This window comes from Arachis ipaensis, chromosome B08 (genome assembly GCF_000816755.2).
Source record: "Arachis ipaensis cultivar K30076 chromosome B08, Araip1.1, whole genome shotgun sequence".
In the NCBI taxonomy this organism is placed as follows: Eukaryota; Viridiplantae; Streptophyta; class Magnoliopsida; order Fabales; family Fabaceae; genus Arachis; species Arachis ipaensis.
The window spans coordinates 40476805-40496386 of NC_029792.2; the positions used below are offsets into that span (position 1 = coordinate 40476805).

A 19582-nucleotide genomic window follows, 5' to 3' on the forward strand; every position below is an offset into this window, starting at 1 on the left:
GGCGGCGGAGGCGGCGGAGTTGGCGGTGTTGGGGGTTTAGGAGGTGCCGCTGGTGGAATTGGAGGTGCTGGTGGTGCCGGAGGCATTGGAGGCTTAGGTGGTGGTGTCGGAGGCTTAGGTGGTGCCGGTGGTGGTGTTGGAGGCATAGGTGGTGCCGGTGGTGGCGTTGGAGGCTTAGGTGGTGCCGGTGGTGGGGTTGGTGGCGCTGGTGGAGGGGTTGGAGGTTTGGGTGGTGCAGGTGGTGTTGGAGGCTTAGGTGGTGGGGGAGGAGGTTTAGGTGGTGGAGCTGCCGGTGGAGCTGGTGGCGGCATCGGCGGTTTGGGTTGTGGTAGTGGTATCTTTCACCATTGTCCTTAGTTACGTGTATCATCATTTTGGTTCTTTGCATGCATGTTTGTCCTTGGTTACGTCATGATTTGTAGGGTTGGGTTTTGCTAATATTGTTGCACCACGTTATTACCTTTTTATTAGGTTCACGTTGAAGTCTTTTGGATTTTCATTTTTCATTTGCATCATGTTATATGATGTTCTAGTTTCAGCGTCAAGTTGTATGTTTTCCTGCTTTCTGATTAATTTAAACGTTTGAAGTTTTTTTTCTGGCCAATGGAGGTGCTCCCCAGTCCCCAATGCTGAATACCATCATCGTTTTATTAATTAGCTGCATGATTTCATTGTCACAATATTTGTTGTAGTGTTAATTAATTAAGTTTTGCAAGTTCTTACTCTTACCACGGTGATTAATTGATAATGAGAAAGTATAGTCGTCCGCCATTAGTACATGATGAATTTCACTCTCCGGACATCTAATACTAGAACAAACATCGACATAATGTGCATCAGTGCATGTAACGTAGCCAATAGCTGAAAAAACTAATGAGTGCATGCAGGGCTTCTTGAATTCTAAAAGTTAAATTTTAAATTTTAAATTATAAATTCTAAAATTTAAATTTGAAGTCACAAACTCGAAATTCTAAATATGAATCATTAATATTAAATATAATAAATAATAAATAAAATTTATTTAATTATTAAAAAATACAACACTTTTTTTTAAAAAAAGCTTTTAAATAATTATTAAATATTTTCATAAAATAATTAAATAAAATATACAAACCGTATGTCACCTATAAAAAAAATATACATTTTGCGGGTTATTCGAAATAGTAGTTCTTTAGTAATATGTATATAAAGCTCTGTTAAATACAAAACAGATTAATGGTATACATGAATAATTTGGAGGTACATTAAGTCATTAAGTAATTCTATATTCTATTTCACATTAATTATTATTTCAAACTTATATCTTATAATAAACCAGTATCATTTCTACCTATAAATATTTTAAATACTATCAAATTATTGAGGAGAAACTAGCGTTATATCTACGAGATTTATGATTGACAAAACTACTTTATATGCTAAAAGATTATATTATTTAAAATTTTCAAAACTATCTGTACTAACATTAATATAAACTCAAATTTCTAAACACAACTCTAACTACACTCCCAACCCCGAGATGGATCTAAAGCTATATTTAGTTCTGAAAATAGGATTTGACAAAATAATAATAAAATAATGAGAATAAGATATAAATAATAAAGATATAAAAATTAGTATTTTTGTATAACTTATATCTATTATTAGTATTTTTGTGTCTTTTTTATTATGATAGACACAAAATATATTAATTCAGTATTGCTAAACATAATGTCTCTATCTATATCCCATCTGTCAAACACGATTTTATGTCTCTTTGTCTCTGTATCAATGTCTCGTACCTATAAACAAATACAACCTAAGAAATCAAGCATAGACGGCCCCAATTTTTTGAAAAAAAAATTATTAGTTAAAAATATCGTTTATTATTATAAAGTTGGGTAGTCTCCATCAGTGGGCTATTATCCAGTCTGTCGACACCTGTTTTTAACTTTACTATTACATCTATTTCAAAAATTCTAAAACTAAAATTAGAGAAGAAAAAGATTAATAACTTCACTATTACATCTATTTCAAAAATTCTAAAACTAAAATTAGAGAAGAAAAAGATTAAGGTTATTTCTTTGTACCCTTTAGTTGAAACACTGCACCAGGCACTGGAATTAGAGAAAATGGAGAGACGAGATGTCGACGAGGTGCATTAGCGTAATGCGACTTTTCTCTATGATGTTAGGCTTCGGCAATCCCGAGATGAAGTGCATTAGTATAATGCAACTTCTTAATTGGATGATAAGAGAAATGCTACCTTCTAATTGGTAGATGACGGTGAGCCACAGATCCAGAGATGAAAATCCGAGGTATAGTATATATGATTAAATCTTTTAAATTGGTTTTAACTTTCAAATCCGGCACTCTTTTTTTTCCTTTCGAGAGAGTGGTGTTTAGGGTTTGGATTCCAAACAGTGTTCTTTGTATCGTTTATATATTCTATTCAAATTGGATTTGTGCATATGTGTCCGATTCAAATTCTATAGCTTTTTAAAAAAGCATCTTTTGTATACTTGATAGAGCTGGGGTTTCCTGTGTTTTGCTATGACTCTCATGAATTCTGTTGGTGCTTTGAATCAAAAAGTGGATGCTGTTGTAGATATCAATCCAGTGAAGCTTACAAAAAAAAAAACAATATTTGTAACAAAAAAATTGTTACAAAAAAACCTAAATTTTGAAACAAAAGGAATTTGTAACAAAAAAAGGTCCTTTGTAGTATATCCCGTTATAAAAATTTTTTGTAACAAAATAAAACTATTACAATGCAAGATAAAATATTTGTAACAAATTTTTTTTTATACAAGAACCAAAATTTGTTACAAAAGTGATAACAAATTTAACAAATAAACTCTTTTTTGTAACAATTTAGATTTGTGTTATAATATTTTGTTACAAAATACTATTTACTTTTGTAATATTTTGTATTCTTTTAGTTACAAAAATAGATTCATTTTACAATATTTATTTAAATAATTGATATAGAAATTAATTTTCTAAACATGCTAACTCAACATTTATATAATATATAATCATATAGATAATTAATATATCTTACTTAAGATTCTTTTACAATAAAATAAGTTCTATAAATTCAACTAAATATAACTTTTTCCTAATATAAAATTTGTATCATGTAGAATTTATAATCTTTGACTCTTCTAGCATATTTCAATCAATATAAAGCCTAGCATGTCGCCATCAATTTCGTATCCCTGCAAACATAAACAACGAAAATCAAAATTAGAAATAACACATAACACTATCTTCGTCCAAGTGAAAATTAAGATAGAAGTTAAAATTAACTAATTCTTTGAGAATCTATTCTCAAAGTTTAAAACCAACTAATCAAGGATACAAATTATCAAGAATTGATAATTCAATATATAAAATCTGGGCTAATTAATCATCGTTCAATCACAAATATACTTGACCTGTTTTTCATGCTTTTACACCCATAAAGTTCCATACAAGGAAAGTGAGATTCATGTCAAAACAAAAGAACAAGAACATGCAGAACAACCAAAAGAAACCAAATTTAATCCAAATTTAAGTTACTTCCTTTGAACCAAATTTTAAACTCATTATTTCAACTTTCATCTCGTCTAAATTTAATTTACTTTTTTGAAATATAACTATTTCTAGCATTTCACACACTAAATTATAGCATAAAAGACAAAGCACCACACCTCTTTTACTTTACTTGGCATTTTTAGTTCTAGTCATGTTTCAAAACATGACAAAGCATTCCCTAACCATGCCCACACCAAATTTCTCTCCTTCAACGCTGCTCCCGACAGTGGACAGTTTTTATGACCTCTCCACACAAAATACAATTTGAGAACTCTTGCAAAATAATGTCAAGTTTAGCCAACTTCTCCCTTGTACTGAGTTTTTCATGCAAAACAAAATATATATACTAGACCTTATTCAAGGTTAAAAATATGTAGATAAGTTAGGGAAAAAAAGTTAAAGATATTATTACAAACTGTCAGAAGAAAAATAACATGTTATTCTCAATAACAATTATTTATCATAAAGCAGCATAATATAAGGACAAGATGCAAAACTTCATAGTGCACACTTAATAAAGGAAAAGAAAGCTAAGAAACACACAATTCAACATGTTTGCAATATCAAGGTCCTTTTAGGTAAACAAATGATGTAAATCATCCCCCCGAAAAAAAAAGATAACATCAAACAAAAATTCTTTATCACTTAGTGCAAAGCAGCCAAGGTGGGATGGTTGACAGAAATATAAATGAGAATGGGAATAAGAATAAGACGAACCACATAATTTGATTCTTCTCATATTTTTACTTCATAAAGAAACATAATCATACTATAAAGTTTCATAAGACAAATTTGACTTGTGATGACAACAAAATTGATCATCTCACCATTATATAATATATACTGATTACTTATCCAGTAACTTAATAATAAATTTGAAGTTCAAGATCATCTATCTTTAGAATTAGGACAGAAGAAAAGAGAAACTCTGACAACAAGATAATAGCTCACTTTCTACACGCACAGATGCACTAGGCCAGATGAGATCAAGCTAAACACAACATCTGAACAACAAGAAAAGTTCCATAATTATTATACAACAAAATAATCTCAATTACTCATAATAGAAAAACCTAAGAAAATCATTATTCATAATAATAACAGTTCAATAATCTTCAATAATGTTCACTACTCATCATCTGTAATAAACTCATTCTTCAGAATGGCATGAATTAGAACTTGCAGCTAAAAAGTTTAGTAGAAATTAAAGTTAGGCCTTTGAATCACAAAAGAAATTTCATCCCCAAAAATTGAAAACAATGTGAAACTTGATATCAAAATGGGAAAGGAAGGGTTATCGGGGTTTACACACTCAAAGGCTACTTCCTCCTGCTGGTGCAGAGAACAAGGAAAACGAGAAGAAGCGACTGTGACGCCAAGAAGCTATCCGCGACGGCGACGCCAAGGAGGTATCAGAGACGGCGTCACAGCTTTGGCAACGGTGGCGAAACTTCAACGACAATGGTCTCATCCTTCACGGTGCGATATCTCTATCACAATGTCTCCTCTCCCAACGGTGCTCTCTCCCCTAGCTCCCACGACAGCAGCGAAAACAAAAAGCTCCTAGCATGCGTCAGTCCGGCAGCTTGAACGACGATTGATGGGAAGGCAGAAGTCAGCCAATTAAGAAATCAATATAGGAAATACGTTGCGAGTATAGCTCTTAACCAGCAAAAATTTGCCTCATCAATTTAGAAAGGTTGTCACAAAAATTTAGAATAAAAATATTGGGAGTATAAGTCCCAGGTCGTTGATGAGTGAATTTCTTGTACGGTCTAGAATTTCACAAATGAATGAATTCTCATTGGAAGTATAGTTCTAAACCGACAAACAATTCTCCCAATAAAAAATATTGGTTGTCACAAGTACAAACCCCAATAAGAATTAACCGAAGTATTTGAACTCCAGGTCGTCTCACAAGGAATTACAATGAAGTGTTTAATTATTGGTTATGAAGATGCAAGGGGGTTTGATTTGGTAATTAGCAAGAAAGTAAATGACAATAAAGTAAATAATAAGAACTAATAAAATAAATGGGAAAGAACTCTTGGCTAGACATAGGTAATTGAGATCACCATCCTTGTCTACAAACCATATATTGACAATTATGAGGAACGAAGCTTATTAAGTCTACTTCCAAAAGTCTTAAGTACGTAATATCTACTCCTAGACTTGAAGTACGTCAAATGGCTTTGATCACATCAACCCATAAGTTCCAACCTATCTACTAATTAGATTAGTAGTGGGTTGGTGCCAATGAGTATTAAATTGATCACCAAGGGTTCTCAAATCACCAAATCATTGAGACCTAATAACTTAAGGTCACTCAATTCCCTTAGCCTAGGCCAAGAGCAAAGAAAGCTACTGAAAAACTAAAGGAAACATTCTATCAAACACCTATTGTGAAATAAAAGTAAACATCATAAAATGCAAGAATTAAAAGAACCCACAACTAACATAAGCAAGAAATCAACAATAACAATCAAGATCAACATAAAAGAAACATGGAAACATAAAATTGCATTAAAGAAAATTAAGATCCAAAAATTGTTCATAAACATAAAAGAGAGCAGCATAAGAAATTAACAAGAGAAACTAAGAAGATTAAGATAATAGAACACTAAAATATAAAGAGAATTGAAATCAAAACGAGAATTGAAAGAGAAATTTGAGAGTGATTAACCTAACTTTACCCTAATTTCTATCCTAAATCTAGAGAGAAGAAAGAGCCTCTCTCTCTAGAATTCTACCCTAAAACATCATGAAAACTAAACTATGATTACTTGGTTCATTCCCCCTTCAATCCTTGGATTCAATAGCATCAGAAATCAGTTGGATTGGGCCCAAAATGAGCTACAAATCGCTGGCCACGATTTCACTTTAGTGAACCACGCTGATCCATCAGCGCGCACATGTACAGTGCACGTGCACGTCCCTAAACGTGAAGCAACTATAGCAAATTTTATATAATTTTGAAGCCCCGGATGTTAGCTTTCCAACTTAACTAGAATCGTCTCATTTGGACCTCTGTAGCTCAAGTTATGATCAATTGAGTGAGAAGAGGTCAGACTTGACAGCTTTACGGTTCCTTCATTTCTTCATGAGTTCTCCCACTTTGCATGCTTTTCTCCTCACTTCTTCCATCCAATACTTGCCTTATGAACCTGAAATCACTCAAAAAACACATCAAGGCATCGAATGGAATTAAAGTGAATTGAATTTATCTATTTTAAGGCCTAAAAAGCATGTTTTCACATTTAAGCACAAATCAAGGGAGAATTGCAAAACCATGCTATTTCATTGAATAAATATGGGAAAAGGTGATAAAATCCCCCAAAATAAGCACAAGATAAACCACAAAATTGGGGTTTATCAAATCTCCCCACACTTAAACCAAGCATGTCCTCATGCTAAGAATAAAGAAGGACAAGAAAAGGGGTATGAACATTTATTCAATGCAAATAAACTATATAAACCTATCTACATGCATGCAACTAAATGCAATATGATTCTACCTACTTAGTTAAAAGTAAATTAATCTCCAAGAACATATATAAGCAAGTAGGGCAAAGGTCATATGATGACTCACAAACTCTACCAATTCAAATATCAAAATGAAGTCCAAATAGACTTGCAAGAAGAAAGCTCAAGAAAGCTGGGAATAAGGAATTGAGCATCGAACCCTTACCGGAAGTGTATCCGCTCTAGTCACTCTAGTGTATAGGGTCGATCACTCAATTCTCTTCTAATCATGCTTTCCATGATTTGTTTTTCATCTAACAATCAACAATTATTCAATGCATGCATACATTCATCATGAGGACTTGTTCATAGGTTGTAACGGGGCGAAGGTCAAGGTAGGATGCATATGGTCAAGTGAGCTTGGAATTTGAATCTTTGATTAACCTAAGCTCTCACCAAACACATATAACAACCTATACAATTCTAATACACAACCTAGCTGCCCATGATTTCCACTTTTTTCACATACTCATGCATTCTCTTTAATTCACATTCCATATGCATTTTTATTATTACTTTACTTTGGGGCATTTTTTTGTCCCCTTTTTATTGCATTTTTTTTGTTTCTTTATATTTTTTCTATATATATATATATATATATATATTTTTTTTTTTTTCCATTTTTTTTCAAAGTATATACAAACGTATCAATGCATATGGTTTTACATATGGTGCATAAATATGTACCCAATTCCCAATATTTTTAATAAAAATAAAAATTACACTTTTACCTTAACCAATGTCCCAAGTTTCCCATACCCAAATGATACACACCCTCACTAGCCTAAGCTAATCAAAGATCCAAATTAAAGACATTTATTGTTTTTCATTTAGGGGTAGTGATGTGCTAACACTAAGAACAAAATGGATTAAATAGGCTCAAATTGGGCTAACAATGGTTGATGAAAGGTAGGCTATTTGGGTAAGTGAGCTAAATGAAATGATGGCCTCCATCATATAAATACATGTATACATGTAATAATGGACATAAAGAATAAAAAAAATCAAATATTACAATCATAGAAAGAGAATAATGCACACGAGAATGGAAATAAGTGGTTATAAGATGTAACCACACAATTGTGCTCAAAACTCACATGCTTGTGTTCTTAGCTCAAAAACCATGTTCCAAAATACATTCTTCAAGCAAGTTCAACAAGAAAAAATTTTTCAAGTTGGTAGGGTTCCCTAAAAACAGTTTCTTGGAAAAGAGATTATCACCCTAACCAAGTAATACTAACATAAAAAGAAATGATGAAAAATGTATAAATTCTAACTAGCATGCAACCTATTATGCAATAAAATAGCTAACTAGCAAAGGAAATTAAGAATTGGTATTGAAAGAAAGAGATTGTTACCCATGGAGGTCGGTTGGATGACCTCCCCACACTTAAAAATTTGCACCGTCCTCGGTGCATGCAAAGAAGAGCAAGGTGGACAGGTAGCTACAATTGATGAGCTCCTTCAAAAGGTTGTGCGGGTGAGCTTGTTTGTTGCCCTATTTAGAAGCTTTTCCATTCCTTCCCTTCTTGGTGACCAACCTAAAAGGAAAGAAAAAGAAAGAAAATTAAGCCTACAACAAAGATAGCAAAGCAAGTAGAACATAGGCGGGGGCTAATATCAAATAAGAGTAAGGTTCTCACTACATGTTAGCTACGGATGTAAGTGAGAGAGCAATATAGGCAAGGGGCATATCAACTAATACTTGATGCAAGAGAAAAGTCAAAGCATAAGTGAATAACATGAAGAGCATGTCGAGCATCAAGTTCAAACAACAATTAACACAAACAAGATTAGTGATAAGCATGAGAGCATTTGGTCCCATCCTAACTCAATGATGATGAGGTACAAAAACAAGGGATCATGAGTCAGGAAGGACCAAAGCACTAATCTTGTGTGTAGAGCAAATATTACAATTAATGCCAAACAAGTCATGAAGCACCAAGAGTAACTAAGAAATTCTCAACAATTGAGTAAGAGCATTCAACACCATTATTAAAATAAGAAATTCGAAAAAAATAAAGTAAAAACAGGCTATAAAAACAAAATGAAAATGCGAAGAATAAAAGTATGCGAATGCAATGGACAAAAGAAAATGGAAGATGAGAAAAAAAACTTTTTTTTGCGACGCGGATGCGTCATGCACGCCCACGCGCCGATGTGCAGATTGGCAGAAAGACGCTACGCACCAGGTGCACGCACGCGTGGGTTAGGTTAGGCGCAGGGCACAGTGTTAGCTCAGGGTTGGCCCAACTCTCTGGAACATGTACCAGGAGGGCAGGTGGCGCTATCGGCGCGCGCGGGTACGCGCCAGGTGGGCGTACACGTGGGTTGGTTTGTGCCTCAGGCATGGTGCTGGTGCAGTGTTGGCGCAACTCTCGGGTCAATGTATGGAGGGGTAAAATTTTTCAATCCACGCGTACGCACACATGGCACGTGCGTGTGGAGGGGTGAAAATGCATAATACACGTGTACGCGTGCAGTGCGCGTACGCATGGATGATGCTCTGTTTTTCAAAAATTTTCTATGTTTTTGCACCAATCCAAGCATTCTAAACCTCCAAATAGCTACCAAAACACCATAAAACCTTATTTAACCTACTAAACTACCAATTATACTCAACAAACTCAACAAAACATAAAATAAACTAATTACCAATATGTACAAAAGGGAAAAATGAAAAGAATTTACCATGGTGGGGTGTCTCCCACCTAGCACTTTTAGTTTAAGTCCTTAAGTTGGACCATTGATGGGGAGCTCCTCTTAAGGTGGCTTGTGCTTGAATTCATCCTTGAATCCCCACCATTGTTTGCATCTCCAATGTCTATCGGGATCCCAAATTAGGCGCACAAGGCCTTCAAGTAAGCTTAGGTAGATGACAAGGCCCCAAGAGTTTTGATTGTTGAAATGAATTCCAGGGTCCCAAACCTTGTTCTTGCACCCATCTTCTCGTTGACTACCATAGTTAAATTTGGGTGACAAGACTTGTGAATTCTCAATTGAGCATCCAAACATTCCCTAGACCCATGTAATTTATTGCCATTCAACTTTGAGCATGCAACCATCATGAACCTAGAGTGATGTTTTCAACCATTACACAACTCTCTCCTACTCTTAACTCCACAAAGGGCTTTAAGTTGACCATCATTTTCAATCAAACCATATTTAAGTGAGAAGGTAAAGCTTAGGGATAAGGATTTTACCCACTTGAATGTTGTGTAGGATGGTGACTTAGGAAGGGAAACCTCCCTACACTTAGCCAATGTGAGATCTATTCCCTTGTGCTCTTCCTTGACTATCTCCACCTCTTTACAACTTTCCTCAACTTTAACCTCTTCCTCTTGGTGGCTCGCTTCTAATTCAATTTCTTCTTCATTGCTCACCAAGGGTATAGGAGGTGAGGTATCTTCTTCTTTGGCCTTAATTTCAAGCCCAATGGGAGAGGATTCAATTGTAGATAGGAACTCCTCAATGATTGAATCCATCTCTTGATCAACCTCTTCAAAGTCTTCAATCATGATATGCTTTGGAGGTTGTACACCCTCCTCAACATCAACATCAAGCATCTTGGAAGAGGGTTCTCTAATTCTACATTCCTATGGACTTCCAACATCTCCTAGGTTTTCAACCACTCCTTCCGGCTCAATTGTCTCATCTTCCTCCCCTTGTGGCAATTCTTTCTTCAACTCCTCTTCTTCACCTTGAAGCTCTAAACTCACTCCCTCACTATGCTCTTTGGTTGCTTCTCCACATTCATCAATGGGAGTGCCTTGGTTGCTTAGGCTTAGTCGGGAGGAGACCATGTTGCTAATGGCTTCTACCATGATAGCCATCTTGGCTTCTAGCTCCTTAAACTCCTTTTTTATCCTCTCTTGTTGCCTTAGGATATGAGACTCAAGGTCCCTTAGTTCTTGCGTGAGGGCTTCATTGGGGGGCGGTGGTGGAAGAGAGGTTTCATTGTTTGAGAGAAAGGTGTTGTAGTTAGAAGGTGGCTCATATTGGTAAGGTATGGAGATGATGTATATGGAGGTGGTTCTTGGGATTAGTTGTGTTGGAATTGTGGTGGTTCTGTGTATGGTTCATATGGCTCATAAGGTGGTTGGTATGGTGGATAAAGATTAAGGTCATATGGGGGTGTTTGGTGGTATGGGGCTTGTGAGTAAGGTGGTTCAAAACCATGTTGAGGGGGTGATTCATAGGCATGTGGTGGTGGTTGTTGACAATCACAATAAGGGTCACCACATCCATTAGATTGATATGCATTTGGAGGGGAATTATACCTATAATAGACCGGAGGAGGTTGTTGCCAAGAAGGGTGATCAATCCTTTGAGGTTCCCTCCATCCTTGATTGCTCCATCCTTGATGCATATTGTCATTATAGTTTCCATTCCCTACAACATAATTTGAGCCAAACTCATAGCCAAAGGGTGAGAATTCATAGTAACAAATAAAAGCAAAAGCTAAAAAAAAATATGCAACAAAGTCCTAAAGCTAACAAAAACTAACAAATAAGCAAAAGGCAAACATATTCACAATATTCACAATAGCCAATAACATAATACCATTGCAACTCCCCGGCAACGACGCCATTTTAATGAGCGAATTTCTTGTACGGTATAGAATTTCACAAATGAATGAATTCTCGTTGCAACTATAGTTCTAAACCGACAAACAATTCTCCCTATAAAAAATATTGGTTGTCACAAGTACAAACCCCAATAAGAATTAACCGAAGTATTTGAACTCCGGGTCATCTCACAAGAAATTGCAATGAAGTGTTTAATTATTGGCTATGAAGATGCAAGGGGGTTTGATTTGGTAATTAGCAAGAAAGTAAATGACAAGAAAGTAAATAATAAGAACTAATAAAATAAATGGGAAAGAACTCTTGGCTAGACATAGGTAATTGAGATCACCATCCTTGTCTACAAACCATATATTGACAATTATGAGGAACCAAGCTTATTAAGTCTACTTCCAAAAGTCTTAAGTACGTAATATCTACTCCTAGACTTGAAGTACGTCAAATGGCTTTGATCACATCAACCCATAAGTTCCAACCTATCTACTAATTAGATTAGTAGTGGGTTGGTGCCAATGAGTATTAAATTGATCACCAATGGTTCTCAAATCACCAAATCATTGAGACCCAATAACTCAAGGTCACTCAATTCCCTTAGCCTAGGCCAAGAGCAAAGAAAGCTACCGAAAAACTAAAGGAAACATTCTATCAAACACCTATTGTGCAATAAAAGTAAACATCATAAAATGCAAGAATTAAAAGAACCCACAACTAACATAAGCAAGAAATTAACAATAACAATCAAGATCAACATAAAAGAAACATGGAAACATAAAATTACATTAAAGAAAATTAAGATCCAACATAAAATTAACAAGAGAAACTAAGAAGATTAAGACAATAGAACACTAAAATATAAAGAGAATTGAAATCAAAACAAGAATGGAAAGAGAAATTTGATAGTGATTAACCTAACTTTACCCTAATTTCTATCCTAAATCTAGAGAGAGGAGAGAGCCTCTCTCTCTAGAATTCTACCCTAAAACATCATGAAAACTAAACTTTGACTACTTGGTTCATTCTCCCTTCAATCCTTGAGTTCAATAGCATCAAAAATGAGTTAGATTGGGCCCAAAATGAGCTACAAATTGCTAGCCACGATTTTGCTTTAGTGAACCATGCTGATCCATCAGCGTGCACGCGTATAGTGCGCGTGTGCATCCCTAAACGTGAAGTAACTATGGCAAATTTTATACCATTTTGAAGCCCCGGATGTTAGCTTTCCAATGCAATTGAAACCGCCTCATTTGGACCTCTGTAGCTCAAGTTATGATTGATTGAGTGCGAAGAGGTCAGGCTTGATAGCTTTACGGTTCCTTTATTTCTTCATGAGTTCTCCCACTTTGCATGCTTTTCTCCTCACTTCTTCCATCCAATACTTGCCTTATGAACCTGAAATTACTCAACAAACACATCAAGGCATCGAATGGAATTAAAGTGAATTGAATTTAGCTATTTTAAGGCCTAAAAAGCATGTTTTCACATTTAAGCAGAAATAAAGGGAGAATTGTAAAACCATGCTATTTCATTGAATAAATGTGAGAAAAGGTGATAAAATCTCCCAAAATAAGCACAAGATAAACTACAAAATTGGTGTTTATCAGTCGTCTCCCAACGAGTTTCTAAAAAGGGTGCTAAGTTATTAATTAGGAGTTTTCTAGGTAATTTTGAGTTTGGACAATGGGCAAATAAATAATTATAAATTAAAACAATGAAGATTAAAAGAGATTTATATTATTCTAAATAAAAGGCCTTGACTGAGGAAATGATTAATTGGAAGTTCTATCCTTGTTGGGATTCTCTCAAGTGTAGTATAAAGAGGTTGTTGTTTTCACTTAGTTAACCCTTACTAAATAAAGAAAAGTCAAGTGATTGAGCTAACTCTTATTCACAAATCCTAGTCCTCTCCCTTGAGAAAGTCTAGCGTTAGTAAATACAGAATTAGCCAATAACTTCCAAATTAACTAATCACTTGAGCATTCCAACTCAAGTGTCTCCTCTTAATCAACCCCCATGTCAAGTTGGGAGTCTACTCCATCATCATGGATACCATCTTCGTTATTGGGAGTTTGGAGTAGAAAAGAGACATAATAATTTAAATAAAATAGGAATTCAAAATTAATTAAAATTAAAAGTAATCCTTTGCATTAATAAATTCTAAAAATAATCCAATTATAACTCTAAACAAGAATTAAGAATACGGAATAATAAAAGAGTAAGAAAACAAACTAGAATAGTATCTTCAACGGAGGTGATGACTCTTCAATATCCAAAGCAAAAGCAATAAACTATAAAACTATGAATGTAAAGAAAACCTAGAGGGAGAGTAGTTTTCTCTCTAGATTCAGATCTAAAACTAAAACTATGCTAATGAGAATGTGTGTTGAGTCTCTGCACATTTCTTGGCTCTAGTCTGTGTTTCTGGGCTAGAAATTGGGTCAAAACACGGCTCGAAATCGCCCCCAGTGTTTTCTGTTATTTCTGCAGATCGCGCAAGTCAAGCGTACGCGTCAGTAAAGCGTGCGCGTCGCTGGTCGTTTTGGCGTGTCATGCGTACGCGTCATCCACGCGCACGCATCTTTATGCAAACTCCAATCCACGCGTACGCGTCAGGCACGCGCACACGTCGCTGCAAATTTCTCCGTATCGTGCGCTCGCGTGAGCCATGCGCGCGTGTCGATGCTCGCTGGTTATCTCCTTGGTTTCTTGTGTTTCTTCCATTTTTGCAAGCTTCCTCTCCACTCTCTAAGCCATTCCTGCCCTATAAAGCCTGAAACACTTAACGCACGGATCACGACATCGAAGTTTAAAGGAGAATTAAAATATACAAATTAAAGATCTCTAGGAAGCAAGATTTCAACCATAGAACAAAACTAGGAAGGGATTGTAAAATCATGCAAATCATATGAATAAGTGGGTAAGGACTTGATAAAAACCACTCAAATGAGCACAAGATAAACCATAAAATAGTGGTTTATCAACGATGATGGTGGCTGGGCGCAACGATGGCTCCTCTGACAGCGGGGTTGTGGCAGGCGCGGCGTGCTCTCTCTCCTTGGCCCTTGCTCGATGGCGCCCTCTCTCCTTTGGGTGTGACACGACGGCACAGCGGCAATGATGCCTGCCGATGCCGTCCTCCTCTCCTTCCCCCTCTCCTTCTCTTCTTCCTCTTTCCCCTGTTTCTGTTTTCCCTTTCTCTTACTTACTTTCTTTTCTTTCTCGCTGGGTGTTTTGGGAAGGGAAAGGTTGGCGGCTACTAGGTTTTAGGGGTGGGGTGTGTGAGTTGTATTAGGGTTAGGGATTGAGTAATTTAGGTATTTTTAATAAAAATTAGGGTAATATAACACTTAAATATTTTTAGTAAAATAAATTTTTGAATATAAAATCTTAAATAAATATAATAAATCATAAATAACTCATTATGTTAATTTTCAAAAATTTGAAGCCTTACATTGAATATGTTGAAACAAAATTTTTTATTAGTTACAAACACTACAAGAAAACACGTCTGTTGCCACGCTTTTAAAGCGTGGCAAAAAGCTGAAAAAAGTGTGGCGATAGCTTTTCGCCACACTTTTTGAGCTACCGCCACGCTTTTGAAAGGGTGACCTATGAAAGGGTGGCGGTTGCTCTATTGCCACGCTTTTGGTGATCTATCGCCACGCTTTTTATTTTGCCACACTTTTTACAATTGGCCACCCGTTAAAGCGTGGCCATATGTGGGAGATAGGGCCACGCTTCAAAAGCGTGGCCATATGGGTAGAGATACGGCTACGCTTTTGAAGCGTGGCGATAAAGAGAGATACGACCACACTTTTAAAGCGTGGCGATAGGGAGAGATACGGCCACGCTTTAAAAGCATGGCGAAAGCCTTGTTAAATTAAAAAAAAAAAATTCTTTTCCTTACTTGATCTTAATTACTACACAATATAAATTTTCAATCCTTTTTTATTATCAAATCTATAAATATAGTATGCAATTTTATTGCAAGACAAATCAAACAATAATTAGTGACATAATTTTTGCTATAATTATTTTATACATTAATAAACTAATATTCAAATACAAAATAAATCTCGAGTTCAAATTCCAAAACTAAAAACGGTAGAAAAATACAGAAATAATACAACTTAAACACTAAGTCCTTTGTTGTTCTTTCTTCCTCTAGCCCTCTCAAACTTCCTTCCCTTAGATCGTACACAAGGCTTGGTATGGCTGTGAGGAACATCAGGACCAGGACCAAAATGTTTCATAGCTTCCCTGAAATAGCAAAATCAACAAGGGAACAAAAAACATGTTTAAGTTACAAAAGATAAAGTAAGACATAAGACAAGAAGAAGCAAGAGTGTAATACTCCAGAATCCCCAATTTTTGGCTGAATTAGGACACAGCAAAGCCAAACTTACAATCTGATTGGGCAGAACAAGTCCTTTTCCATCAACACATCATTTCTGATTATAGTAATCCATTGACTCCTAAGCAATTGGAAAGAACTGCAGCACATTTAACTTACCAAATATAAAAAAAACTGAGCAGCATAAAAAGAAAGATGGAGTAAATGTAAAGCAGGTTCATTAAATTTAGAAGAAAATGTTTAGATACTACTCACCTTCAAGAATAATAGAAGACTAGAAATCATCAACCTTGTTCATTCCAGCCTTACAGTAGACAACCACAACATTCTCAATATCTAACTTCAACCACGAGTATGCACTATGACAGAAAGAGATAACCAGTTGAAGTGGTGGGCAATTATGATCATCAAATGGAAAGCTAGCCACCTGAAGAGGGAATTTGATATTGCAGATGAAAGCAGCAGTTGGTTTGTAAAACAAATCTAAGTGCTGAAAATACCTAAAACCCAAGTGAAACAGAAAGCTGACACATGTAGTCTAGGTGTTGGAAATTAATCAAGACATCTGCATGAACACTCTATTTCCTCGGAACATTTATGATCACATTAAAAGAGATAATGTTGTTAAGTAGAGTAATATTATATGGTCTAGTAATCAATAATTATTCCACGATTTCCCAGGATGAGAAACCACGTTAACAATATGGGCTATGATATGTAACACCTAAAAAAATAATAAATAAAATTATAACAACATGCATGGATTGGCTTCTCTAAAATGATACTCACACCTTCAATCTAAAGGTGCTTCAAAGGGGATAAGCAACAGTTTGCCCAACAGTTCTAGGTGCAACACCACATGCCAGGCGAGTTGTCACACTCAACTCAGAATCTTGCACTAGACCAAATGGATTGGATTTAACTAACCAATCTTTTAAAGACTTATAAACAGCAAAGTTTAGACCTACAATGGAACCTGGAAAATAGGAAAAACAATTAAAAATAAGAAAGCATTAATTCTAATAACAGCACTACAGCCACTACAGCAGGAGATGAGGGGGTGGAGAACTTTAGGGAGTTAATTATATCAGTTGCATGAATTGCCCAAGCACAATATTAAGATTTTTCATATTTGCCATTATGATCATGACTGTAATCATCAACTTTGTAAAGAAGTAAAAATGAAAAGATTACTCACAACTCCAATGACTAAAGGAAGCCAACCCTTATATAAAGCACGTGGGCCTTCTTCCCTAAGCACAGTTGTCAAAGCATGGAACATCCCTCTGTACTGGTAAGGGGACTTCTCTGTCTGCAAATACAACAAAAAGTCTACTATAAATATTAAGAGCAGTAGAGCACAAAGAACACAAAGAAAACCAATGTTATATCTTCTCTCTATGTGATTTGCAAACCAAGCAATTGGTAAACAGAAAAATGAAGGTAAAGATGTACCTGTACAGTTATCCTGCCTCGAACCATATCCATTGGATAAGTTGCGGACATGGCAATTATTCCATCACATGCTCCAGCTCCAAGATGTAAAACAGGAGTCAGCTGAGATCCTCTGCCAAAATCATAGGAAAAATAGTTAGACAAACAGGGTTTTATAACTGAACCCACCCCAGCCCCTTTCCTTTCTTTGATTGAGAAAAGTGCTACTTCTTATTAATTTTTATCGTTAAGTTTTTATAGGTACATCTGTAAAAATATCAGTTAATGAGAAAGCAGTAACTGGAGACCAAAACCTGCAATCCCTCTTGCCCAACACCAAAAAACTAGATGGGGAAAGAAAACAATAAATACGGACATACCATTTCCAGTTTTTTGCTGATACAGCTGCAGTATAGATCTGAGAGAAAACAATAGTCAGTCAAACAGGACAGGGACACTTAAAAATATGTCAGATGCAATGAACAAAAAACTGAAACTTGTTAAATGAAACTGCTCCCTATATTCTGCAGTTCAAATCAGACACTACAAGAAACTTGGTGTATTACTAATTACTTACAGTTTTTATTTGGATATACGTGAATAACCCCATCTTGCATTTCAAAGTTATGCTGCATTACAAAACAAATTAATATTCATTTAATCAAAGAAGATAAAATTGGGATATCTACCTCTTCGATGATGGAAAAGTATAAAATAAATTCATAAAAACTCACATCAGACTTTCCTTCAGGTGCATAAAAGAATGGTTGTGGGTTAGGCTTTGGAGTACTGGGGTCAGATATAACTTCTTTGTCCCATGGAGCAACCGCTTCTTTAAAAACATATCTTTTTCTCATTTCAAGGCACTCTTGAAGAACTATATAGAATTCCACAAACTGAAATCATTGCAGTTCATATAACAGTCCAGATTCTCTAATTAACCACCTAATTCAACTAAACTAAATTAGTTGAACTAAACAAGCTATTCTGAATGCTTGTTCTTTATAAACTAACAAATATTTAATTTAACCTTACCATCCTTTACACTGAGGAAAACCAAACAGAATGCTGATATCAATATATAGAAAAATTTTCTTAGGGCAAGAAAAAAAAGTAGGCTACAGTTTAGGGATTGTAAAAATATATAACAGCTAAAATATCAAAATTCAAAAGCTAAGATCATACAAAACAACATTCAAAATTAGGTATCCATTTTCAATTAACCAGGAAGGAACATGGGTGTTGAGCATGCGATTGACAGAGAGAACGAATCAGGGATTGAGATTCAATGGATCAAGACAGGGAGAGAGCGAACAATTATTGCAAAAATGAAATGAGAAGCGAGCATTTGAAAGAAATTTAGAGGAAAATGAAAATGGAAAGGGAAAGCCCTAAAATAAAAAAAATCGAGAAAATAAAAAAAATAGAAGCGTTGGAAGCGGAAAATCGATCATACCTTTGGAATCGGAGGGCTTAGAGGAGAAGAGATCGTCGGGGAGATTCACCTTGCCGTCGCCCATGTTCGGTGTAGCTCAAAATTTAATTTGTGGACTTCGAACGTATGCACAAAAAGATCCAGAAGAAAGAATGGAAGAAGAACGAGAAAGAGAAGAAGAGTATGAAGACGAAGATGAAGATTAAGAAGACGAAGAAGATTGTGACACGATTAGGCTATGGAAGTGGTCTCGAAGGCGAAGGGAATGGGAAGAGCTCTTCCAGGGGTAGCCAGGGTGAAAGAGCGCGATGAGGAGGGTAGCTAGCTAGGGTGAAAGAGCGTTGTCAATGGGTCGTCAATGGGTTGGGGACCGGGTCATGGGCCGGGTCATTAGGGTTTTTTTAAAAAACCTTTTGGCCACGTTTTGTAAGCGTGGCTGTAATGAAACCCTCTCGCCACGCTTTTAAAACGTCCTTGTCTCTCTCTATGGCCACGCTTTTGAAGCGTGGCAGAAAAAAACTTTTTGGCCACGCTTTTAAAGCTTGGCAAAATAGTACCAGGATATGGCCAGGTTTGAAAAGCGTGGCCATAATGAAACCCTGTCGCCACGCTTTTAAAACGTCCCGCTTTCTCTCTATGGCCACGCTTTTGAAGCGTGGCAGAAAAAAATGTGGCTGTTTCTCTAATAAATGGCCA

At 35.8% G+C, this 19582-nt stretch overlaps 1 protein-coding gene and 1 long non-coding RNA gene across 4 annotated transcripts in view; one reads left to right on the top strand and one right to left on the bottom strand.

Moving 5' to 3' along the window:
* The window catches only part of LOC107610965 (glycine-rich protein 5-like), a 1183-nt gene extending 535 nt beyond the window's left edge, over positions 1-648 (top strand). The window contains exon 2 of one of the 2 annotated variants that reach the window (XM_021109332.1): positions 82-648. In XM_021109332.1, coding sequence (XP_020964991.1) covers positions 82-357 — 276 coding nt within the window. In that variant the 3' untranslated portion in view covers positions 358-648. The other variant, XM_021109331.1, reaches the window with a different exon arrangement.
* LOC110265484 lies at positions 17228-18019 on the bottom strand. Of its 2 annotated transcripts, none has more exons than XR_002351628.1 (3): positions 17832-18019; positions 17473-17584; positions 17228-17329 (listed from the first exon to the last, which is right to left on the bottom strand). It is a non-coding gene; the product is annotated as an uncharacterized LOC110265484 (long non-coding RNA). The 2 variants fall into 2 exon arrangements; XR_002351629.1 differs by having other exon boundaries at positions 17473-17549; positions 17832-17849.